The sequence below is a fragment of the Nipponia nippon genome, unplaced genomic scaffold (genome assembly GCF_047370975.1).
Source record: "Nipponia nippon isolate SJK-2023a ecotype South Korea unplaced genomic scaffold, ASM4737097v1 scaffold_6, whole genome shotgun sequence".
NCBI classification, from domain to species: Eukaryota; Metazoa; Chordata; class Aves; order Pelecaniformes; family Threskiornithidae; genus Nipponia; species Nipponia nippon.
The window spans coordinates 54,841,254-54,867,507 of record NW_028262380.1 but is presented as its reverse complement, the minus strand read 5'-3'; the positions used below and the strand labels follow the sequence as shown (position 1 = coordinate 54,867,507).

The window sequence follows — 26,254 nt, the reverse complement described above, 5'->3', positions numbered from 1 at the left end:
GAGAGGGGCGGGGCTCCCGGCCTCCCCCGCGGCGGGCGACTACAGCTCCCGGCGGGCGCCGCGCCCCGCCCGGCGGCCGGCGCCTCCCCGCCCCCCTCCCAAACGGCCGCCGGGGTCACGTGGCCGCCGGGCGGCCAACCGGGTTTGAACCTGGGTTTTTTATCCGCCCCTTCCCCTCCCCGCGGCGCCTCTGCGATCAGACCGATCTAAGATGGCGGCGGTGGAACCGGTGAGTGTTTCATTCCCTTCTCCCGCCCGCCTTTCTTTCCTCTTCCTCGCCCGCCCGCCGCCGCCGCCGCCTTCTCCCCGAGCCGCGGCGGGCGAGGGGGCGGCGGGCGCCCGGCGGGGCGGGGGGCGGATGGGGCGCCGGGGGGCGGGCGGGGAGGCCGGCGGGGAGCGCAGGCAGGGGGACGGAGCGGGGGGGAGGGGGAGCGGGAGGCGCCGGCCTGCGGGGGGAGGGGGAGGCGGGGGCCCGAGGGCTGTGCCGGCACCGCCGGGCCGGCGGCGACCCCGGGCGGGAGAGGGGAGGGGGCAGGGCCCGCCGGGCGGGAGGGAAGGAGCGAGGCCTGCGGGCCGGCTGCCGCCGCGGCGCCCATTGTGCCGCGCCCCGCCCGCGGCCCCCGCCGCCCGGCCCGGCCCGGCCGCCCCCGCGGCGCTGCGGCGGCGGGGGGTGGACGGGGACGGCGGGGCCGGAAGGCGCGGCGAGGAGCAGCCCTGGGCGGCGGCGGCGGCCGTGGCGGTGGCGAGCCGGCCCGGGCGCCTGGCGGGCGGCCCTTCGCCGCGCTCGGCGCATGTGGCGCGGTGGGGGTGGCCATGTTGCTTTCCGCCCGGAGAGGCCGGCGGGTGAGACTCGCCGGTCGCCGAGGGGGCGGCTCTTCCTCGGCGGCCGGCGGGGAGCGGCGAGGGTCGAGTTTCGAGGCGGAGGCAGAGCTGGCGGCGAGAGGCCCGGGGTTAGGAGGCGCCGGGTGGCGGGGCTGGGGTGAGGCTCGGTGGGTAAGGGAGCAGATGGGCTGCTCGGGAGCCGGGCGGCTGGAACACGAAAACAGCGTGACTGGTAAGGCTCGCGGGGTGCTGCAAACGGAATTGCTTTTTTCCGGTTATGTCATCTTTCTGGATCAAAGTGATATTTTTATTCCATTTTTTTTTTGTTTAGTTTTCATGATAGTTACGTACTTTTTTCTTTTTCCAGGTATTAAGTTATGTTTATGACATCATGCTCTATTTTATAAACATTGTCCCAGCCCGCACTTACATAAAGAACTGAAGCAGCTGGAAGTGGTCCAAGTATAGTTGTTATTCTAATCCCACATGCTTGTGTATCATGAGGAGTGGACAGCAGAATAGTGTGTATTAGGGCTTCAAGAAAATGAGAAACTCAAGGAAGAGTAGTTTATTGCTGCTGCTTACCAACTGTGAATAAGTAGCCAGTGCGTACTTTGGGGAGAGGCTTTGTAATGTTTGGACAAAAAGTGTTTAAGTTTGAAAATCACTTTACTGTTTTTAAACAAAGATTAATTTTACCTGTTTGTGTAAGGGACATTGATCCTTTTCTTATGATTTTCTTCCATGAACAAGAAAACCCCACCTTTACTTACAAGGAAGAGACTGAAATTAGTCGGCATTTATAAATTGGTTGATCAGCAGTTCTGAACAGGAAGAATGTCAGTTGTGAAGACAGGGAGCTGGACCACCAGCAGCACCCTTCCCCTGTTCTCCAGCCACAGTGTTAAACACTTGTGTTCCCATCCAAAAGCTGATCTTCCTGAGCTCTAGCCCACATATCTGAAGATGAGAGCTTCCTGTCAGCTCAGCGTTTTGTGATGACTGTGGAGCCTAGCAGGGGCTGCGATAAATAATTTGTAATACTGATGGCCATTGGAAATTGAAATGACTCTGAAGGCATGGGTTTGTGGCTTTCTTGGCTGTGGTGCTGGCATGAGCCTGTCTCTGCACCATTCTCTCCATTGTTCTTGCATGAGCCTGAGGCTGTGTGTTGAGCTAGATCTGGGGCCTAATTTAGCCAAAAATAAACAAGTTGATTTTGTCATGCCATTTCCAAGCAAGATTGGTTTCCCAGATCCAGTTTACCATGCAGTGACAAGCAGTTGTGCTGAGCCAGTAAAAGTGGAAGATAGGGCAACACTCACAACAGTTTAAAGCTGCCGTTGAATGTTCTGCTGTAGTTGAAGTTTGACTTCAGGAAACAAATATCAACTATGCTTATTTTCAAACTTATTTAGATAATAAAATTTTTGTTTATTGCCCTTTTAGGTGGCTCACACTTCTCCTACCTAAGCTTAAAGTTAGACTTGCATAGTGACTGAGGTCATAGGTGCTTAATGTTGCAGAAATCCTACGTGCTTTTCAATTGAACAATTTAATTGTATGTGTGGTTAGGGATTGGATTACCTCTTGATCATCGGGAAGCCTTTCTGTTGCTGACCTTCTGGTTTGTAGAGACCTAGGTTTCTAGAGATGTCATCTGTGATGCTTCCCTAGTGTGAAAATGTGTCTCAGGAAATGCAAAACACTACTGAATGTGTCTTTTTTTTAATGTAGGCTCCTACTAAAATCAGTGATGTTTCTAGTACTTCCATGCTCTCAAACGTAACATACATTTTAAGTCTTGTTAAGAGGCTGGAAAAAATGTTTGAAACTCTTTAGGAATATTGAAACTTGAGTTTAGAGTACTGTAAAGAGTCCTATGGAAGTTGCTTAGAAAAGCAAGCTTATTCTAAGTAAATATAGACCTGTTGCAAGTGGTTTACTTCTCCACTGCAGGGAAAACTTAAGCCTCTGCAACACACTGACAAGTTAAAAATATGTTTTTCTTGTGCTATCCAGATTATTTTTCTTTTAAGACTATTCCAGATTAATTTGTGAGAATATGCAGAAGTGTGTCCTATTAGAGTGTGCTCATATTGTAGCCTTTGAGGATTAAATGTGATCAGATAACACTGTGCAAAAGTCCACAAAGTCAACAACAAAACCAATAGTAATGCTTTAGTAAACAGTAGTTTACCAAAGGTGACTTTAAAATGTAGCCACACAAAGCCTGGAACTTCTAGGTGCATATAAATCATGTGGAAGTAACTTACACATGAGCGTCTGATCCCTCATCATTCAGACTGGAAATGGGCATAATGGTTCTTTTTTTTTTTTTTGCTTCATGACAGTTATCGTTACACTTGTGCAAATGCAATTCTTGTGACTTTAACTCAGCATTTTAAGATACATGGGTGAAACCAGTTACGTATAATTTGAAAAATGCTTGTTTAAACAGCTAATCATCAATAGGTAGGACTCAATACTTTCTTTAAACGAAACAGTATTGTCTCAAGCGATTACAAAGATAGCGGTGTAGGGCCTTGAAATTCTCAGAAGTTCAAAACAGCTCCTGAAATTCATGGTAGGCTGAAAGGTATTTCTTTGGTATTATTGACAGGCAGTTAGCATGTAAATTAAGTGCAGGCCATGTTCAACTTCAGACTTATTACTAGGTATTTCTGCTGTAATATAGTCAGTGACCTGCTATGGTTGAAATCAGTATAGTATTCAGCTGTAGTATTGTGAACACACTTGCTTGCTCATTGCATTTTTCTGAAATGATGCAGGATAAATGTATCTTGCATGCTGTTTAATAATTGAGAATGTCTGTCATAAACTTTCGAATTGTAAACTATGTTTCTGACTGAATACAAAGCTTCCTCTGAGAGGAGGAAGATGTTGGACAACTTCTAAGTTTTGAGATAAACATTTTTCTGAAAGCAATTTAAAAAAAAATACATTTCACACAGCGAATGAAATGTCAAGCTTATTTCAAGGTAATGCATAAAAATAGCATATGAGATTGAGTTGTGTTTCATTTACTGATACTGCCTGCAGGTGTGGAGGGATATGGAAAATTTTGATGAGAACGTGACCCTTTTGGCAGCTTTGTAAAGGTCAGTGTGAATTTTGAGGGGATAGAGGGGAGAATCAAATGAGGGATGTTGATAGAGAGCCTGCATTGTGAAAGAGAAACGCAGATTTTAAAAGTGAATTAATGTGACTTCTTCCTCAAACAAATTTGTCTTTCACTTTTGAAATATTCTAAAGCCAAGGTTAAACATAAGTTTGGGGACTATTTTTAACCTAGAAACTTAAAGCAGTCACTCATTTCTTAGCCCTAAAACCTATTCCTCTTTAAAATGTTCACGTTATGGAGGTATTAAGTGTGTGATCTACAGGTTTAAGTGTGCTATGTAATGCAAGTGTTCTGTTAGCTCCCTGAAAGTGGCAGTTGTCCTTGATTCTTATATGGTGGATGTAAGGCAGAAAAATTTTAACTGCTAAAAGTCTTTTTTTTCTAAATGTGCAGAGCAGTTGTTTAAATGAATAATCTTAAATAGTCGTCAGTTTTTCTCATGTTCAGTGCTGTTTATCAAAGTAGCTTGTGTATGTTACATTGCTTTACAATAATTGGGCATACCAGTAGTATATCCAGTACTTGATCTTTTTGGTTGAAGACTGACCTCTTGAGTATCCATACATTATACAATTTTGTTTTAAATTCTTTTCTAAAGATTGAGTGTGTCTTAATTTTTCAGCTGATATAAAATTCTGTGCTTAGTCCTATGAATGGCTCAATATACTTGCAGTAATTTGGAGTGCTTTTGTGTCTGTTGTGTGGAAGGGTGCAGGGAGATTAGAGGTGTTTTGTCCCTTGAGTCATCTGAACTGTTCTCCTCAGCAGTTTTGGGAAGTTTTTGTTTTCTTGTCTGAGTGCCTTAGAACTAACAGAATGTTAGATATGGAAAGTCATCTTATCCCATGGGTAGGTTTCATGTTCCAGTAGCAAAGGCAGCAGCAAACTGCCAATAGGGGTGAGAAGTGGTAGCACAAGGGCAGCCTGCTTAGGCAGCTAGAAGAGACACAAAGATACTGAAGTATTTTGATATACCTTGTAACTTGTTTGCTAATTCTAGTCATAAGGTTGTGAGTTAAATGTTGAAAATCTGATGAGTACTTTCAAGCATATGTAACTCATTTTTAGAAGTCAAAAGGGCCATAAATACTGTTTGCATCTTTTAAAACCTGAGGTTGTTTCCCCAAAAAAACCAAACCAGTGTGCCCCTCTGACCCTGGAGGAAGTATGACTCTTCTACTTCAATCTTTTGTTCCTGTCCTCCTGTGTGTGTTGCACTTCTGTTCTACTTTGGTGGGATGTCACTCATTTAAAACATGTCGCATGTCTAATAGTGAATGCGTTTCTCAAATCTGTGGTGGTCTAGGTAATAATGTATGCAGCCAGGATAGCTGATCCGTATTAGGCCTTGTTATGTTGTACCTAGAAAATTTTGCTGTCCTAGTATCTGGAAAGCTATTTAATACTGTTTAATTGGTAACAGGTGGCTATTGGTACCTCTTCCTGTTGGTATTACACATACTCCATACAGTTTTTACCTCTGTATATTTATTCATTAGAGTTGTGTATCAGGTCATCATTTGATTTGTTTTCTTACAGCACATAATACTTGCTTGTGGGGGGGCTTAAATCCTTTTTTTGTCCAGAATATTTTGAAATAAATAGCTCTTGATTTTGTGCCTTGTGAATTGTTATCCTAACTGTAGTGTAGTAGCAGTTATCTGCAGGAAGCATAAGGACCAGCAGATAGTTGATTTGCTTTTTCCCTAGACATCTGATAACCGGGATGTGCAGTTCTCTCATTATTTTGGAAACCTGAAACAAGAAGATGGAAATTCAAATGTAACTTATTTTCATTTAATGCAAGAAAACTTTGGAAGCCTCTTCCACTAACTGACTCTCTCAACTTTCACCAAGAATGCGTAATAGTGCTCGGTTATGTCCTTTTGGGACATATACGTTGTGCTCTCTCAACGGGTCTTCCTAAACTTCTGTAGACAAGCAGATGACATGAATGTTGTCTGGGTAGCACCTGAAAACACTCCGTGAAACCTAGTCGTGCTAGTCATTCTCTTCAATAGGCAAACCTGATGAAGCAGTTTTTACTGTAAGTGCTATTTGCTTCCTGTCCTGGTGACATGCACGCCTTCCTTTGATATGTTGGTCATTATGTGCTGTGGCGAAAGAGTAAGTAACACCAATTAAATCTGCAAGTGTCGGAATCCAAGTAACCTGCAGATATGCACAGTCATTAAATGTTGAGTAGGCAAATGTTTCATGGACTTCTGCAAGCTACATCAAAAAAACATGTGGGTAGTGAATAGATGTCACTTTTAATTATGTGCTGTCTTGTGTACGAAGAGTAGGATTGGCCATATGAAGCTTTCCAGTTTATCTGGTAATACTACCCTATTTTATTACATCTATTTTAAAAGAAGCAAACCCAGTGGTGGCTTAGTTTAATAGTAGACGCAAAGTCAATTTTAGGTTAAAGAATGCATTCGTTATGAGCAACAGTAAAGTATTATGAAGGATTTTAAATTTAGTAGTCCAGAAACTGCTCATGGAGACAGTCTGACTTTAGTAAGCTACTAGTGTAGCAATTGCAAGATTTCAAGGTGTGAATTAGTAAAATGTGTACAATATCACTTTAATTCATATTGTATTTATAGAATCTTCTAAACCTGCATGCTTGTGGTTTGGGGTGGAATTGCAGTAGCTGGAAAGAGGTTGGATACAAGAAGTGGACTTTGACTGCCAATTAGTGAACTTACATACTTTGTATTTGACTTACAATGAAAAGTGCTTTGCTATACAAATACTTTAGCTTGGTGGTCAGAATAGTGAGATAAAGGTAAGATGAAAGGAAATGGGAGCTGATACGATTAATCAGCCAAAAATTAAAATGGTCCTTTTTCTGTTTTCCTTGATGGCAGTGGGAAATAAAAGGTAGTGAAAATGAGCTGCTTTAGGCTTTTGTCTGAGACCAGCTGGAAAACTGTTTTATGGTAGGAAGCTCTGCTTCCAACTTTACACCTTTTTCCAGGTTTATTCTGGTGTGTACAGCTGTACCTGTCCTTGATGGGCAGCCTGCTGCTGGAAAAAAAAAAATCTCTTCTGGCTGGGTCAGTTTTTGAGGGGAGTGGCATAATCCTGGGTCAAGGTCATAGTTAGCTGGGCCTTGGAGGTGAGTTGTCATTACTGTTTTGGACAGGAGCTTGAAATAATGGTTAGTCTGGGTTTCATTAATGCTAGGTAGCTTTCAAAATATCTTGAGACTTGTTATTGTGGTGACTTAACTAAAACATTTGTGCTGAGTCAGGTGTCTTCCATTTGTCCAGAAATGGAATTTCATGTAGTTATGTGAAGGGTGACCATTGGTGTACTGGGGAGATATTGACATTGCATTTTTTCAGTTGTCTGGGGGTGCTACCTTAATCCTTTCTGTTGTATTAAAAGATACGAAATGGCATAGCCCTGCATGTGCTTAGCAGCTTTGTATTGATACTTCCAGTTTATATAGTTGTTATACTTCTGGAAGACTGACCGGAGAGACTTTAGGATTAGTTCTTTGTATATTGAAAGCTATTTGCTGAGCAAACATGAATGAGATGCTCAACTGAAATTGTTTTTGGAAGATATTCTGCATTTGTCAAGAGTGAGTCTATTTGATGTAAAAATCTTTAGTGTAATACCATTTGTAAATCAATTGTAAATATTAGATGTCACAACTGCAGAGTGTTGTGAATGAAAACAAGCTTTATCACAAAACCTAGTGCTTAGTTTACTTATGAAATATCAACAAGATTTTTCTTATATGCTTATTGTATTTGCATGTATAATATAATATTTCTAACCCTTCTAGTTAGAAGCCCCTGAAGGGGCAACACTTAAATTGTAGTTGTCTCTGCTTTTTGTAGTATACTACAAATGATAACTTGGAGGAGAAAATTCTGAAGTGCTGCTTTGGTGTATTTTACAGCCTTTGTGCATTTGACCATCTTAGTTTGTTCTGTGGGGTTCTTGTATGTGATTAAGGGGAAAGATGTGTATTTGATCCCATCAACTTAATAAATGGGGCTAACACTAGAAATTTTATTCTAGATAGAATTTGAACCACTTACTAAGCTTTTTGAAGATTTGTTTAGCTTTTTATAGTGTTACACTGAAGGAAATTTGACAGATTGTTCAACACTGCTTCTGTGGGATTGTCAGTGATGTTCCCCACTAGGGAATCTTCAGAAAGCATTTAGTTTTATTAAGAGGCAGGAAATTGTACTGCCTGCCCCTTGTACTGCAGAGATCAAAGCACTGGCCTAGCTGTCACTGCTCCTGTTAGGCCTTCACATGTCAGTCTTTTTTACTGTGAATGTGGGAGCATATGAAGGCATTCTTAAATGTGATGTAAATTAGCTTTTGAACTGAGGTGAGCTGTTAAACTAAAACATAATTATTTTCAAGCATAAAGGTGTAATTTCTCTGAAGTAAAACATGATATTATGCTTAATAATGCTAAATACATTGATAATGAAAAGAAAATCCCTATTAAGACAGATCTTTAGGTGTTATCAGAAGTTTGCCAGCTGGGACTGTGCAAGTTAAACAGTGTTTGTTTGTTATCACTTCAAATCCATTCCACTTTTCAGCAGCTTTGGTGATGATAAACTGAGTAACATGGAAATCTGGAGTAAACTGTTCCATTAATTAGCTGATTTACCATTACTTAATCCACCCCTACATTGCTTTGTTCTCTTAAGACCGCAAAGTTTAAATTAATTTTTAAGTACTGCTTTTGTATTGCTGCATTTAGGAATGTCTAAAGTCTTTGGATCTGCTGTAGTTAGTATTTGTTTATATTAACAAAGTGCTTTTTCTTTCACAGGGTCAGCTGTACAGGCATTTTGTGTTAGCTGTAGGGAATGAGCTCTAGTCCTCATTCCTTGTCTCTAATATTCTAGCACGGATTGCAGATTAGGGAGAGATGGTGGTAACTGTCGGGGACACTTGGCCTCTCAATAAAGCTTTGTATTCCCTGGTTTGAAGGAATGGCATTAGAATTTCAAACCTGACACAGTGGCTTCTTGAACTGAATGAAAAGCTTGAGGGGGTTTGCATGCAAAGGGAATATATTATTTCCCTTCTTTGTGTTAAAAGTATATTTGACGTCTCTAGCACTGCCTCTAGAGATTTGAGAAAATAATACTTGGTATCAGTCTAATCTGTGGTAAACATGTGTAATTACATTTATTTCAGTTTGAAATTTGAGAACTGATAGGTCTTTAAATTCTGCTGTTCGGTGTCTGAAGCTTTGTTGGTAGTGATGTTAGCGGTTTGGTTTCTAGCTGCTTGTAATAGCCGATTTCAGACCTGAGAACTGTAGACATGTCTCCTACTTGTAATAGTAGATTTGTCTAAATAGACAGGGTCTGTACATCTGTTTCCAATGATGCTTTGTCAGAAACTGATAAAAAAATCATTTTCCTTCTGAAATTATTATTGTGGAAATGAATTTTTAGATGTGCATATTCTAGATAACATAGCATATTGTGCATTTCTGAAATAACTCAGAACTGTTTCAAAATAAGACAAGTATGTTAAGTAAACCATTCTGGAAACAAATGACACAGGAAGCAAAGCACTGAACAGCACAATGTAAATTTGTGCAGTTAGTACTTATTGTAGGACCTGTTTGGATGTTGAAGAATAAAGGGGTGCAGATTGTGCGTCCATGATGTGATTTGGGCCCCTAATGCAAGATGAATTAGAGGAACACTTAGCTTTGACCTTCTTAAAGTTACTTCAAAGAACTAAATCACTTCAATAAAAATCGAGAAGGAACGTATTAATAACTCCTTTCTTCAAACAGGAAACCACTCCCAACCCTCAGCCTTCAGAAGAGGAGAAAACCGAGCCAGCACCTAGTCAGGAGGTTGCCAGCCCTGAACAGTATATTAAGCATCCACTACAAAACAGGTAAATAGTACAGAAGCATGATTGTAATTTTGCCAAAGATAGAAGAATGCCTGTGGCTTTACAGCTCACTTCTTTACCTTATGTTTTCTAGCAGCATTTTGAGAGTTCTCAATTTTTGAAGATTTTTGCAGTGAGGTTGCAGAGGAAATAGAATCCGATCCTGTTGTAATTTAGAGCGTTTTCACGTAGTGTTGTTACAGAAGCTGAAAATCTTTGCCAATTTTCATAATGCAGCCAGGTAACTGGAAGAAGCATGGCTTTGCTTTTAGTTGGAGGCAAGCAGAGCTTTTGTTGCTTTTGTCCGGTGTGTTCTTAAGAGACTGACACTGAGATGAAGTTGCTGCCAAGCAGAACTGGAAAACCATCCATTCTGCCTTGTACTTTGGACAATTAAGGTGCCAGTGGTAAAGATGTCTCATTCTTCTTATCAGAGTCTTACTCCTTCATCTCTTACCTTTTTTTTTTACTTCTGTTTGGAACTGAAAGTAGCAGAAGCTGTGTTAATCAGCCAAAGAGCTTATTAGACTTAATCATATGAGTGGTTGGTGTCTACAGTAATATTGTTTTCATTATCTGTAGGAAGCACAGCAGAAGAAACCCTGTAAAGTGCAAATGCACACATTTGTACCCATGTGTCACTAAGAGAAAAAACTCTAGGGCACTTAAATTTTCTTGTTTAATAAGAAAAACATGGAGCAGTAGTTAAAAGTATAGTTGAGAAAAGTTATCAAAAAATCAAAGCCCTCTTACTAAATTCTGTGTTCAGTGTGCAAAAACAGGTATGTCTTAAAAGCTTTAAAAGCTACTACTCAGTGTTTTACTGAGTTATAGAGACAATGAGGACTTTACCAAGAAGCTTCGTACTTGAAAACCTTGACTTGAACTACCCTTCTGCAGTAAAGATATTATAAGCTTACAGGTTGAATTCCTTTAGATGTGCCCAAAAGTTACTCCAGCAGCATAAGTATACTTCAAAAAGAGCATCTAGGAAGTAATTTTCTCCAAGTAAGCTGAAGAGCTGATGTGGAGTGATCAGTACTTAATGTTGGTAGGTAGGTGCTGCCCCAAAGTGAACCTTTTACCAAGTGACACCTTACTCTTTTTCTAAATTTTAAGCAAGTGTAGTAAACCACTCTGGACTGTAGTGCATGCTGTGTGCATCCCATTTTCCCTTATCTTTTCTCTCAACTTCCATCCTTCCTCTTTTTACTCTGAACACTGATTAAATTGGTGCTGATGCTCCTTTACAAGTGGTAGTGGGGCTATTACTGGAAGATAGTAAACTTTTAAAACAAGGTTTGAAATGTCAGGAAAGGTCTCAAAACAATAGATTGACACCTGGCAACTTAAAGTACTCTGCTGTGAGAAGATAAATCTACTCTAGTGCTAACCTGAATGATTTCAACACTACTGAAACTATCAACGAAAAATAAGCCTGTTCTGTTAAATGGCTCATCAGGTATCCTCTTCCAGCTTTTTAAACGATGCTTTTTAGATTCAGAAAGAGCATCTTTGTGTGAAAGTTTTGGTTTATACTATGCGTTGAAATTTGTACTCAGCAGAGATAACGATGAAGACAATGGGATGGAAAATTTTTCATTTAGTCTTGTCTTTATGTATGTAGATTTAAACTTGAAACAGTTAAAGTTGGTGGGTTTTTTTGAGATTGTTGCCATTAGTAAGCTTAACGCAGCTTCCCTTTTAAAATTTATGCTTTCCTAGTCTGAGAGTGCTTGGGAAACTCTCGTGTCGTGTATAGCTTTGGACTGATATAATTAGCTTTTGTAACCTTTACAATGAAATTACTGGAAATGGAGCTGTGCTCCTGGTTTGAATAGTTGGTGGTGTTTTAGACCATAATCAGTTATTTGTGGTAGGGGATTGCAGTTTAGTAGTGGCAGCAAGGAGAAACATCTGAGGCTTAGAGGTTTAGAGTTTAGATGTTCCAAAACTATTTAAAATATCTACCTAAATGGATTGATCAAGTCTGCCATGATTCTTGTAATGGGAACACAAATATTGTTGATCTGCAAAGAGCTGGATATGAGAACTGAGTTTCTCATGTAGCTTATTGTTGAAAACTGACTTCTGTGCTGATAATATCTTAAGGTTTGCAATTAGTTTAGATATAGCAATACAAATAATGAATTATATTTTTAATATACTTTAATCTCTAGATGCTGTTATTTTGTTTTCCTTTAGATGGGCACTCTGGTTTTTTAAAAATGACAAGAGCAAAACTTGGCAAGCAAATCTTCGTCTTATCTCAAAGTTTGATACTGTTGAAGATTTTTGGGCGTAAGTAAAGATTTTTTTCAATCTGCGTAATAATCCTGGTATATGTTCACAAAGCTTATGCCAAAGTCAAAAAACCATAAAGTACTCCATTAACTGCAACTTTTTGGGTGTAATCTGAAATGTTTGCAAAATGGAAGGTACGGTCGACCTCATTCCTTAGAATGTGGTAGAATGTAACCTTTGAAGTAAATGTGGTTGGAGAACTTTTTCATACTTTGAATGTACGTTGTCTTGCTGTTAACACTACAACACTGCTTATTAGTCATATGTACATGACATACACATAGAAAATTGTATTTGTGCAGTAGCTGTCTCATACTAACATGAATTTGTAAATTTTTGTAGCCAACTGTTAGTTCCTCGGCCCCAAACTTTGCTAGTTAAATTCTCAGACAGCTGGCTCACTTCAGATGTTCAAGAGTGCCTGAATCTGGAGCATAGTACTTGGGAGATTGATGCAGATTAGTGGCATCCTTGAAAGAAGTTCATTAGAGGTTACAGAAGAAACTGCCTTCATTCTAAATTGAAGGTCTGCAAAAGCAGTTAGGCTCAAACAGCAAGAACAAAGCCTTTGAAGGTAGTTCTGTGCTTTCCAAACACTCGCTTCAGTGAAATTGAGGTGGCTTACTTGGAAGATTTTGCCTGCTATAATGATGAAATATGGAGAAAATGCAAGTGCTGTGAAACTGAGGATGAAAAAAAAAAGCATTATATATTTGATCTTTCTTAGTGTTTCATGCTCCGTTGAGTGGTAGGGTTCTTCTTTTGGATGTGATGAGTAAGGGAGAGATGGTGTCTCCTAGTGGAATAATGAGACCCATTGGTGACCCATTAGCTGCAACAGGAAAGAAAAATACTGAAAATGTTGAATTTATCAGTGCAGTCGTCAGAGGGAGGGGAATAGGATTCTGTGCTTGTGACCAGCTTTCCCATCCCTACTCTGGGGATGACTGATGGTTGAGTGAACAGTAGTTTGCAATCTTGAGGTATGTGAGGGGAAGCTAAATCGTTTGAAGCTCACTATTAAAGTTGGTTAAGGGTAAGTTTTTTGAGCTCCTATAACCAAGATAGTCTGGGTAATTAAAATAAGTGATTATCTAAATGTCTGCAGTCAAGGTATAAAATCAGTGACGAGTAATTGTGAAGTTATGCCTCTGTTGTGGTTGGAGTGGGAGAAATAGGTGTGCTGTTCTAGGGAGAAAATACTGAGGTTACGGTAAACTTAAAGGAGGGAAACTGGTAAATCTGTAACTGGCTTTGTAAATTCCTATGCCTGGTTTCTAATTGTTAGAACATCGCAGTAATTAATTTCCTTTTTGGTGCTGGACCATGCCTGAACATTAGTTCGTCTTGGACTACAGGTTACTGTGGTATGTGCAGGCCTTTTTCTGAAGTCTGACCTTAACAGTGCAGGGGGGAAAAAAAAGCATCTGTCTTCTTGCTAGAGGAGGAGACAGTATGTACTCCTTTTTTTTCTCTGAATTGCACAGCTGTAAATTTAATTTGGAATATATATTTTATATTTTGCTGTTTCAGTCATCTGTTCTTGCCTTTTGAGTCCTAATTTCAATTTGAATTATCAGGCCTACAGCCTTCATCCCTAGAATATTGTATTAAATAACAAAGTTGACTGTTTCTCCTAAAAAGTGTCTCTGCAGAGAGAGTAGCCTTAGAAATATAAACAATTATCCTTATTCCATGTATGTATATGTACAGAATACACATGCACGCAGAACTTGTTGCCATGAAAGTTCAGTGAGTTATGTTTCTAGTAACTTTGTTAGAACTAAGTTTAAAAGAAGCATTGGTATTTCTGGAAAACACTGTTGTATAAGAATGCAGTAAGTGTTCATAAACTAGTTTCCATTCTGCTTCTTTAAGCCCAGAACATATTAAAGCTAATGCTTTCATACTGCTGAAAAATATTTAGGAAATAAGGTTGCTTCTGAAATAACTTCAATGCTTTTTAATGTTTGTGTTTTATTTGGTCATATGTCTTAAATTCTTTAAGAATTTTGTACCTTAAAATAATGCTTAGTTTTTAATCCTGCTTTTTTCCTTCCAATAGTTTATACAACCATATCCAGCTCTCTAGTAATTTAATGCCTGGTTGTGACTACTCGCTCTTTAAGGTATGCTTGCTAACCTTTTTTCTTCAGTTATGGATGTTGATGGATGCTTTCCTGAGTAAGCAAGACACTGCCCAAATATTTCACTTCAGATATTTAAGAACATGGTTGGGAATGTCCTAAAGGTGTTAATTTTTTTTAGGAAGTCTGAAACACGTGCCCTTTGAAAATCAGGCTGTCACTAGTTCAGAAAATGCAAGTGCTTGCTTTAACACACTTCACAGAGTAGGTTTTAATCTGTTGCTATGTTTGTCTTCATTCTATGTTTGAGGTGCTTGTGCAAATAATTAAGTCTCAATAATTTTTATAATATGAAAGATTTTCCAGCTCTGTCATTTGGTGTGACATGAAATGAGTTAAAATGTCTGAGTTCTGTGGGAGGCTGCGATGTTCTCCAGTATTGTTTATGAGCACTACTGGCCAGATGCGCAATGCTCCTGTAATTGATTCTTACACCATCAGTTAGGTGCTGTATTACTTATGTATGAAATAGAAAATTGTACCCAACACTGGCACTTAATGCATGCTGAGAAGTGTTTAGACTAGTGAATAGGAAATGCTGATGAGAAAGTGTACATGAAATCCTGCCTCGGCTGGAGTGGAGATCTGAACTGGAGCTTTAAATCCTAATCTCTCCGAAGTGCTTCTAACATATAGCGTCCTATCTGGATTCAAATACCTAAACAATCCACTAAGTACTGGTGCCTGGTTCCTCCTTTCCTTGTAGAACATAGCTACTGGCTGGGACTCCTCAGTAGACTGTGTGCACAGTTTGTAAACCTCAGCAGCTTTAGGTAGTGAAGAGGTGGTGGTGCTTGGGTCTGTGAGGGTAGCAATACTTTAGGTGACTGAGAAACCTTACTAGTAAATTTTAAGAAGCTGTAGGCCCTTCACAGGTTAGGATACCTATGGATCATGCTTGTATTTTTTTGCATGAATCCTAAACTTGTGTTTTAAATACGTGTATCTATTCTGTGTTTGCATATCATCAATCAGCAATAATATTATTTAAATGCATGGAACAGGTACAGAATTGGCAACTGTTGCAGGCTTCTGAGCAATCTCTTGCTGTTGTCATTCAATCCTGACCTCGTAAGAGTGCCTCTTAAAGGTGATGAAGCAGTTTGAGCTCTGCAGCTGCCAGTGAGGGTGTTAAATTTAAAGTGAGCTGACACCACTCCATCCTGCATGTTGAACACTTACTTAGTTTTCAGCCAGTTCTGTAGTGCAGCTCTCTTAATAGGCATTTCTTAACCAAATTTGTCTGTCTAGACAGTTAGTTGCTTTTTTAATGGCTGACTTTCCTCAAGCGCAATGTAGCTGGTGGATATGGGAGTGGCAGCTGGCTGCTTTGCTGGATCAGTGCATCCAGAGTCATTTAATTCAGTGCAGGGCCACTGGTAAAGCATCAATCAGAATGCAACTTGCTTCTAAATGGTGTGTTGATTTTTGTGGCCCTGGCAATGAAAGCCCTCTTATTCTCACCTTGTGCATGCAGGAAGTCATTGAGATAGACTGCCAAGGGTGTCTGTTTCAGTGAAGTAATCTTTATGCATAAGCAAAGCACTTGGCCAATGTTGCAATGAGTCCAAGACTTAAAATAAGGACTCCAGAATGTAGCTGCTAATTTTATCTGGTTTTGTACGGGGCAAAGTGGATGTTTGACTTTGCCTGTTCCCACAGTTTTTTATGTAATGTCGTGTAGCCAAGAATTGCCAGGGCTGTGATTCTTCTGTAGAAACAAAATTCATTAAAGAAAATGCAGTTTTTAAGCTGTTTTGGAACTTTGGTGTTGGTGTGAGACAGTATTTCTGGACAGGTATGTATTTCAAACTATACACTTTTTTCCTAAGTTGCTATTTCAGTTATCACTGGCCTTTTGGTTATTTTTTAGGAAAAATACGGATCAAGTCTGATGTAACTTCTGGCTGTTCTTTGCAGGATGGGATTGAACCCATGTGGGAAGATGAAAAAAACAAGCGAGGAGGACGATGGCTAATTACACTAAACAAACAGCAGAGACGAAGTGACCTTGATCGCTTCTGGCTAGAGACAGTAAGCACTATGGCCTTACAAGTTGCAACTGAAGAATCTTGCATTTGTATTATTTTAGCTAGTGTGTTCTTTGTGTGCCACAGTAGGCTTCTAACTTCCTGGCAGCACAGTGTCCTGTAAGTTTTTATTGACAGGCTGTATTTGAAACATGATTTTTTCAATAGTGATGCTCAATGTAGTTGTATTCTGTTGAATACTTTCTTATAATGGGTAGCATTAGAGAATTCTACGGGACAGATTAACCTTTTCCTGTGGAGTGTACAGAATAGCTGTTGAGCTACTGGGAGAATAATGCTTTGTCTTGAATGTGACTCCCAAATTTAACTGCTTAAATGTAACAATTTGTTTTACAAATACTCTTACAAGTGAATCGTTTTCAGGTCTTGGCCTTGCTGAAACAAGGGAGTTTCAGATTTATTTTTGTTCTTTCTGTACTTATCTTAACACTAGGATAGGCAAGTAATAGAACAATCTCCCTGTGCACTATAAAAATACTTTTTTTTTCCATTGCTGTTATCTTTTTGGAATAGATTTTTTGAATGGTAAATATACTTCTAGAGATTGTGGGTTGCAGTAAATGTGTTGCAGAAAAGGACACAACTATACTGTCTAGGAACTGACTCAGAATAGCCTAAAAGAGTCTAGTGTGATCTGGGTTTTAGGGGGATGGATTGCAGGCAGTACAATGCAAAGCAATCTTATCAAATCTCTGATCCTTCTTCCCTGCTTGTGTGAGGCAAGAAGTATTGCACTCCTTTGAAGGGGAGAAATGGCCTTCAGGATCAAAGCAGAGGTGTCCAAAATACCAGAGCTATTAGCATCTTTCTCGTTACCGTAGTAGTGATTTGAAGAAAGGATGATGAGCATTCTGCTACTAGGCAATATGACTGAACATGAATAAATGTCTTGCTGTGCGCATTTTGCCTCTCCCACTAAATGCCTGTACGAGTCCTTCTGACTCTTAATAACCATTACATATGGATTGGAAACATGTAGATAGTCTAGGTAGATTTAAGGCTAGGGGGCTCTGCTGTTTGTTTAGCAGTGAGCAATGGCACAGAGCCCAAATACCCAGGTGACTGGGGTATGTGCTCTAAAACAACTCTGTCACTTCTAATTCCAATGATTATTTGTAACCAACTTTGTCCAATAAAAATCAAAACCTCTTCCTTTATCACTCCCCTTTGGAACAGATTTTTATTATAATCTAATGATCTTTACCATTCTTAACTGTAAACTAAACTTCATTTGAAGACTTTTTTTCCCCCTGTTGTGCAGCATTTATGAAGAATGTACTTGACTGTAGTGTTTATTGAGCATGGTAGTCATCTTTGCCTGTATATGTAGTACGGGTGTTGATCAACATTTTGAATGTTTGTGGTTTAACTTAACCATTTATGGCTTTCATTGCTCAGTGAATGTGTGCATCCTGCAATTAGGTGTAAGGTTTAAAGTATGTGTAGTAATACCTGATTTATTCAGTAGCACACTTTGTCCTTTTTGTATTGCCTTGATGAAGTCAGCCCGTGCAGCTCTCATGGGTACTGAAAGACCTGCTTTGTTCAAAAAGTTGCCAGTGTGATGAATTTCCAAATGTTATAAGTGATTCTGGAAAATTAATATAGTGGCAGTGTATTTAATGTACTGTGCAAGTGAAGTAAACAAGCGTCCATTTCGAGACTAATACTTCAGTGTGCAGAAGGATTTTTAATTCAGCACAGACTAGATGAATCCGTCTTAACCACAAGAAATTTTCGGTTTTGTGTATCTAAAAATTGCTTGTTTTACAAATTGCAAGTTGTAGATTTAAAAAAAAAAATCACTTTCACAGCATATTGTACAGGGATGGCCTAACTTAATCTGATGTTCCTGAAGTGTGTGCTATCTTTGCCAATTCCAAGCTTCACCATTAGAAATCTGGGGGGGGAGAATCTTGTATTACTTGTGCACTTGCATTGTTGCACTTCCATTACACACTGTTCAGGAAAACTGATTCCCACTTTAGAGTCTGTGGGATCTCTGAAGCTTCCTGAGTGTGCTGATAGGAAGTAACACTTCATTAGATAGCGCTTTTCATCTAAGTTGTAGTCTGATTTGCCTCTGAATTGATACACTTCAGCATTGTAGTTGGACCTCACATAGCTGACATTGCCCAGCTAGTTTTTCACAGGTTCTTCCTAGATAATGGATGTAAACACTTAAAAATTCATATTTGTCTACCTCTGTTAAACATGCTTTAAAAGAAGAATAAATTCCTTTAATTCTCACCTGGTTTTGGATTGGGAGGATGGGGTGGGAGGCAACACTATAAATGATCAGCTGTGTCAGAACTTGCAGCTGCTGGGACAGGAGGAGAGACAGAAAACTCAAAAGAGGAGGAAGATACCCTATTACAATGGAGTTTATGTTCACTTGTAACATTTGGAACTTCAAGAACATACTGCAATAAACAGAAAATGATTGCTGTATGTAAGTGTCTATAAGCAGTAAAATGTAGTATTCCTCAGTCCTTTGTGTACAGGGTGTTTGCCTATGGAGCAGGATTCTGACTTTGAACTGCCACTTTTAATGGTTAATCTTTGTTTTGTAGCTGCTGTGCCTTATTGGGGAGTCCTTTGATGACTACAGTGATGATGTATGTGGTGCTGTTGTTAATGTTAGAACTAAGGGCGATAAAATAGCAATATGGACAACTGAATGTGAAAACAGGGATGCTGTTACGCATATAGGGTAAGTAATGTGGTTGGTGTCTTGAATATATGAAGTGTAACAATGCTGATAGAGAATGCACTTTAGGCAAATGTGACCTATGCAGAGCTGTATCCCAAGTTCAAGTGATTCAGTGCCAGATTATTTGCGTTATTGTGTAGTTTTTGGGTTTTTTTATGGGCTTACATTAGTAACTTCTTTGCAGTGCTGCACCACCTTCGCTGTAGTTTGAACACAATCTCGGCAGAAGTTTTTCATTTCACATGAGGCATTGTGATTAATACCTGTAGGTAGTGTAGATCCTGTTGCAGTGTGCCAGTTTGTAAAGGTGGGTAGCCAGTAACAGTAGACTATTGGTAAGATTTTTCTCAGGAAAGTGATGCTTACAGGTAAGAAAAGAAAGGCATTGTAAATCTTAAGCTCACAAAGGTGTCCTTATATTTGAAAAAGGCTGGACAGTGATGTGCTGTGAAACTCTACAGATGTTTTCCTAATTTTTTGTCTTTGTTTAAGCACAAATAAAACAAAATAATGCTGAGTTTCATGGATTACTTGACATGTGAAATAGCATGTTGTAGTCTTCATTCCAGTGAGCAACAGTAGTCATCTCAGATTATCATGCGTCTCTACTATGGAAAATGCATGTTGTGCTCTGCTATTTAGGAAGTATTGCTAAAGCTAGTGGATTCCTTATGCTGTATATTGATGCTTGAAAATTGCATGTTGTTAACTTCAATCATCGTGGGCCACTTAACCTATGCAAACCAAAGAAAATATTTATCTTCCCAGCTTAGCACATCCCTCTTAGGCCAAACTTTAACTGTCAGGCATAGTAGCTTGCTAACATTTTTCACCTATTGGGTGGCTCTCTTGACACATTCCTCATTTGGGCCTTTATGAAGCTGGTGGGATCTGCCTTATACTAGCAGTTTTATTATACAATCGTGTTCAGACTTGAAAGGTAAGTGTTTAGCAACAGACAAACAGATCTGTGGTACATATCTTCTGCTCGTAGAGAATAACGCTACATCAAACCTAGTAGGCATTAGAGTGCGTTTTTTAGATTGGTATTAACCATTAACTAAGGAGCTAAGATGACTCCGTTAGAGAACAAACTAACTGTAAAAAAGTTAAGATTTTGCAAACTGACTGACACAATGAATAAGGTAAGTTATGTTGACTACCTGCTGCCATGTTGCCATAACTCCAAAGACAATACATCAAGCTTTTACTTAACAGTTAAAATTGGGGTAAGCTATTGTCCTTCAAACTGCTCCCTTATGGTTAGGGTAAGTTAAAAAAGCAACTGTATGTAGTTTTGTTAACAATCTGCAGCTGAACAGGCTTGTTCTGTGGTTTAGTCAGAGCTTGCAGCCTAGCGCCATTAGTGGCTTGCATCTCACTCGTACTCTATGCTAAGGAACACTGTGTGTGTGTAAGGGGGGGGGGGTGCTGCTGCTTCTTTCTCTTAAGTCGTAAAATCCAAGCTGATTTTTCTTAAAGCTCCTGTTGGGTAGCAGCCCATGACCAGTACCATAATGAACTGGTGGAATGGTGTGCCTGCTTTCTATCAATAGTTAAAGACAAGACAGCAAGTCTGCAGCTGAGGTGTGTGGTGATAAAAACTGACTGTTCCAGGGAATTACTGTTTTATTTGGTTCAGGTGACTTTATCATCTCTGGAATCGTGGACCATGACTTCTTCATAGCTGTTTTGTTTCTATATGTGGGAATATAGCTTGCTGATATTAATGATACTCACATGAATGCAGTAGAATCCCTGTGTTCCACATTTATGTGGCCCTGTTTATTATTTTTTGGCAAGAGCTTGTCCTATTTTATATGGTAAGTTATTGTTCATACAGAACTATAAGCTGATTTTAGATGCAATAAGCTAGAAAAATCCTGTTCCAAGTCCTTTATTCATACTTTAGAAATTGTTTATAAATAGGCAACTATTTTTTATTAAGATGTCAGCAGATCTTAAAAGCAGGTGTCCTGTTACTAATTCCTTCCTAAGGGCTTTGCTTAAACTGTTCTATTTCTTTTCTCCAGGAGAGTATACAAGGAAAGATTAGGACTTCCTCCAAAGATAATGATTGGTTATCAGTCCCATGCAGACACAGCTACTAAGAGCGGCTCCACCACTAAAAATAGGTTTGTTGTTTAAGAAGACACCTTCTGAGTATTCTTTCATAGGAGACTGCGTCAAGCAATCGAGATTTGGGAGCTGAACCAAAGCCTCTTCAGAAGCAGAGTGGACTACATTTAAATTTGATTTCCATCTAAGTGTTGCTAAGATTTGTGAGAAGTCTCATTCGCCTTTGTCTTGTACTTCTGTGTTCAATTTTTTTCTATTTTGGCTGAAGTAACCATTACCAATCATAATTTTAGTACACTTCACATACACACCCGCCCTGAATCCATGAATGTTTTCCTGGCCCACTCTGTAATAGCTTGGTAGAAACATAACTATTACGAAAAAACCCAACCATTTGTATATCCACAGTATTTGGAAAAGAAGTTGCATTTTTGTACCCGCAGGAAATTACTCTGTGTTACATTTGCATTGTATGCAGTAACATTTTGCTGGTTTGGAAAAGAGTATGGTGCATACAGTTTTCTAGCAATTTTTTTATACAGCATCATCCTTGCTGTAACGTATGCTGATGGCTGCTAGATTAATTTATTTGTTTTCCCTATTTGATAACATTAGTGATATTTTGATTTCACTTGTTTTTGCTCATGTAACATTTGGTGAAGAATCTGGGAATATGACAAAGGTGGAATAAACATTAATTTTGTGCATTCTTTGGTAATTTTTTGGTTTTTTTTGTAACATCAAAAGCTTTGCTACAAATTTATGCATTTCAGTCAAATCAGTGATCTGTTTGTGTGATTTCCTAAACATAATTGTGGATTTTTTTAATGTAACACCATAATTTACATTCCTTACTAGAAATAGTATGTCTGTTTTTGTATCTTATGCTGTATTTTAACACTTTGTATTACTTAGGTTATTTTGCTTTGGTTAAAATGGCTCAAGTAGAGAAGCGGTCCCGTTCATATTAAGACAGTGTACAAAACTGTAAATAAAATGTGTACAGTGAATTGTCTTTTAGACAACTAGATTTGTCCTTTTATTTCTCCATCTATACAGCAAGTATTTGTACTTCTTGTGACAAGGCAGTCTCTACTGTGGCTTCTATTGTAGTGTCTTCCAAGAAAGATAAAGTCTGCAGCTATAGTCTGTTAAACTTTTAATAAATCTATTAGATAGAACCCTAAATCAAAGTGAAATTATATTGATGTGGCTACTGTTTTTTCTTAGTGGTTGGACTAATCAATCATGGTTTGCATTGTTTCTCTGTTGACTTTGGTTTATGCCAACCAAGAAATTCGAGGGTACATAGAAAGCTGTCTAGTTTCAGGTGGGAGCTACACTAAAAGCGCTGAAGTGAGTGATTCTGCTTTAAGTATATAATTCCTATATGAAGTACAAGTAAAGCGCGCTAGAGACAGTGTGCTGTTATGTATATCTTGCAATGAAATGAAACTTTCATTGGCTTGAAAGTTGCTGTGGGAGCTATAAGTTTGCTTGTCTTGCAGGATTGGGGGAAAATTTTGAAGGCCATCGAGTTAACTTCTTGTTTTGAGCACAATGTGAGAGGCTTTGTCTTTACAGTCTTTAATAGAGCATGCAGCAAAATCAATGCTTTATTGCTAATTTCTTATTTTTTTAGTGTGTTGTACTTTAAGATCTTGCCAGGGCTATATAGCCTTTCTTCAGTTAAACTTAAAGGCAGATGCTTATTGGGGTTTTGACCTTTGTGATAACTCCTTAAAGCAAGTTTAGTCACTGTGGCAGTGAAACTTCAGCTGAATCAGGCTTTTAAATCTGCCCGATTAAGGCACTGAAGTGTTTCTGTGTGCTAAGATAGACTTTCTTGCACATTTTATAAGAAATGTGTGTTGTAAATAGCGTGTCAGACTATACCAAAAAGGTATTACATTAACTTCTGCATCACTCTTATGTCTGTTTAATAGAAACACTTACAGTAGGCATCTATGTCGAATGATGATCCTATGCCTTCAGTACTGGTCATTAACCGGGATAGATATTGGATGTGGAGAGAGCTATTAGGCTGTTTGTATGCTGGTTTCTGTGGATTCTGCTTAACTGGTTGCCTGCCCTGATTCTGCAGGTGTGCAAAGCAAGTTGGATTTGTTTAATAGGACTGTTCATAGTAGAATATAGCAGTCCCTGCCTGTTTTCCAGCTTACCGCTTGAGCTGATCATCTTTGCAGTTAAAGTAAGCTTTTTGAACTAAATTTCTCTAAACTATTTCTGTTCTATGTCATCAGTCTCAAGCTGAGTAGTGTTTATAAAGGCCTTGATATTTCTGAGTAAACCAGTAATGCTTGTATGCATGGAAGGGTAAAGATGAATCCGTTTCTTGAGGGGTAATGTTAGATAGTCTATGCACATGTAATTTGGGAGCGCTGGGGCAAGGCTCACTACAATGAGCGTAATTCAGAAACACAGGTAGTGCTGCCCTTTTGTAAAGAGCCTTGAGATTAAACTGAGTGCCATTGTGAGAAATATGTAGTATTGGTTTTGTTTAAGTTCACTACAAGGCTGACTGGAATATTGTTCAGGGTAGCATCATTGTGTTCATCTAGAAAGGTGATTGATACGGTTTTTTGTATGGTCTCAGGTTTTTGAGCCTGAGCCTGTTTAAGCAGCCAACTGACTTGCACTGTAATACAAAAACTTCAGTAGGTTGATTTTGAGACTCTTCACTGCCCAGATAACAATTGCTATGTTTCTAGACGACTTGGGAAAACTAAATTACATACTTGCTTTATCAAATATATAACCTATGCCTTTAATTCCTTGCTAGAAGAAGGAAGTGGTGACAAACCTAGTTTTCTCCAACTTGCAAATCACTTTCTGCTGCATACTAATGTTCTTCTGATTATAATGGTGTCGTTTGTATTCTTATACTATGGGAGAAAGCTGAGAGCTCTCCATTCTGCATATTAATAAAACAGCCACAGGCTCGTATGAGGAAAAAGCAGTAAATTTAAGTAGCAGCTTAAATTTAAGTATCTAGTTTCAGTACAGAATACTCAGTGTCATTAAACCTTCCAGCTAAATGGGAAGTAGAAACTTGCTGTGTTCGAAGTGGTGTAAGAACGTGCCAAAATGTAGTCTGGGAAGAAGGGGTAAAAGATGGGGAATATTTGTGAATTCACAGCTTCTGGGTGTACTGTAAGCCTCGGGCCGTGCAATGCTTTTCATTGTCACTTTGTTTGTCCTGCTGCAGTGTCACTGTCTTGTGTTTCAGGCTGTCTCTAGCTCAGGAAACTTAATTTTTAATGTTACGTGGAATAGTAGCTTTTAGCAAAGCTTGGACTGAGCTGAAAACTTCCACCTACAGAAATGCTCAGACTCCATGGGACCCTTACTAAAAGCAAAAAAGCATTGCATTTCAGCCTAGTGAAGTGATGTGGATCTTCCCTTTGGTATATGTGACCTCCCTGGTTTCCAAGAAGCTTTACTTTTGAGTCTGGGCCTGATGGTTTTAAAAATAGGTTTTAAGAACATCCTGCACTGAAGTACTAAACCAAATAGTTAAACCCATAGAGCTGTCAGACTGCCTAGCACTTAATTTTTAGATGACTTTACCCTCTTAACAGTCAATGGTTTCTGCAAATTTTTTTTGTGAGTAGGTTTTAGTTAGGTCTTACTGTAAATGTTTTATGCAGAATTTGTGCCTTTTCATATTGGGCAAGAAACAGACAAATGAAAATGACATCACCAGTAAGGAAATAGTTTATACCTGTTTCACTTCAAGACATTTCATACCTGTCTATCCAAACTAGACTTGGAGAGCAGGAGTGCAGAGCATATTAGCAAGCAGTGTGGAACCAGTCCCTGTCCTGGCTATCAAATGCACCTGCTGCACCTCTCCATTATCATTTCAAAGCTCCAGAAGCTGTTAAATCTTGAAGACTTTCCATTTTGATCTTGGCAGGACGCTCGTCACTGTAGCTGCTCGGACAGACTTTCTGCCTTTCAGTTCTCTAAGTTTTGTATTCCGCCAGAACTTGTTTTCAGGTCCAGCTCTGGCACTGCAGCAAAGCCTTTAATAAGCACTTAAGTTCCTTCCCCTGTGATGAAAACCATGGTCACGTCTGCTCTTGCCTGGTGGCTGCCTGGCACTTTTCCAAGAGACTACAGGATGCCTTACCAGCCTTCCTATTTTGAAATGAAGCAGGTTCTGATGTCCAGAGCTAAATGTGAATTGTGGCTGAGCACATGATGATCGTTATGCTTCCCAGCATTAACTTGTTATTTTGTGTGATGCCTTAAATGTAAAAATATCCTCGCTGAAGTCAGTCTGTTGGTATCAGTTTGCCTGCTAACCAAACATAACTCAGATTTTTTTTTTTTCATTCCCTGCTAATACTGAGCCTGTGACAAGCTTAGCTGTGAATTTGTGGGGTTTATGACTGCCTGTGCTTTTCCCATCTCCATTTTTCTAAATCCTGATACTTTTCAAGCCTTATTAAAACACGTTTAATAAAGGGAGAAATTACACTGAGCCTAGTCACTGCTTTTTCGGTCACTATGATACCATGGAGAATTCCAGGTGTTGCTAAACCCAGATAAAGACTGTGTGTGACTTCTTTGGCATAATAATCTGCTTATGGGATTTTCACTTTTTTATCTCTAGCCATGTAAGTATGATAATAGTGAAAATGATACTTGAAAGCATGTGTGTGAATATATCATATATAAAGCAAAAATTACTCATCTATTTTTTCTATTTTTTTCAAAGTAGAAAACTTCTGTTATTTCTCAAAGGTTTCTTTGGATGACTTTCTGTAATGAATTATTGGATTTTGCTTACAATAGGTAGTTTAGATCGATCTTTTTTCCTTATGTTGTGCCTATTAATGTTATTGAGGAATTGGAGCCAACCTCATAGGTAAGGTTTGGCATTCTTTGAAGTAAAGCTAGTTTTTGAGCCTTATCTTCCTCCGTATGTACAGGGTAGTTATCCTAGTGCATCTCACCCTGAGCCATGCAAATACGCAGAAAGTATAATGGGAAATTGGAAGGTACTACTTTATTTCTGTAGCTTGAATGAAAATAAAGCTTCTGAGGAACTGAA

General features: G+C 39.3%; 1 protein-coding gene across 2 annotated transcripts; it reads left to right on the top strand.

Moving 5' to 3' along the window:
- Positions 1–111: 111 nt before the first annotated feature.
- EIF4E (eukaryotic translation initiation factor 4E) lies at positions 112–26,254 on the top strand. 2 transcript variants are annotated; one of them, XM_087736206.1, is made up of 7 exons: positions 112–229; positions 9,774–9,880; positions 12,083–12,178; positions 14,247–14,310; positions 16,249–16,362; positions 18,953–19,092; positions 21,126–26,254. In XM_087736206.1, the coding sequence occupies exons 1-7, from the start codon at positions 212–214 to the stop codon at positions 21,238–21,240; spliced, it is 654 nt and encodes a 217-aa protein (XP_087592332.1). In that variant the 5' UTR covers positions 112–211; the 3' UTR covers positions 21,241–26,254. The 2 variants fall into 2 exon arrangements, with proteins under 2 accessions (XP_087592332.1, XP_087592333.1); XM_087736207.1 differs by lacking the exon at positions 12,083–12,178.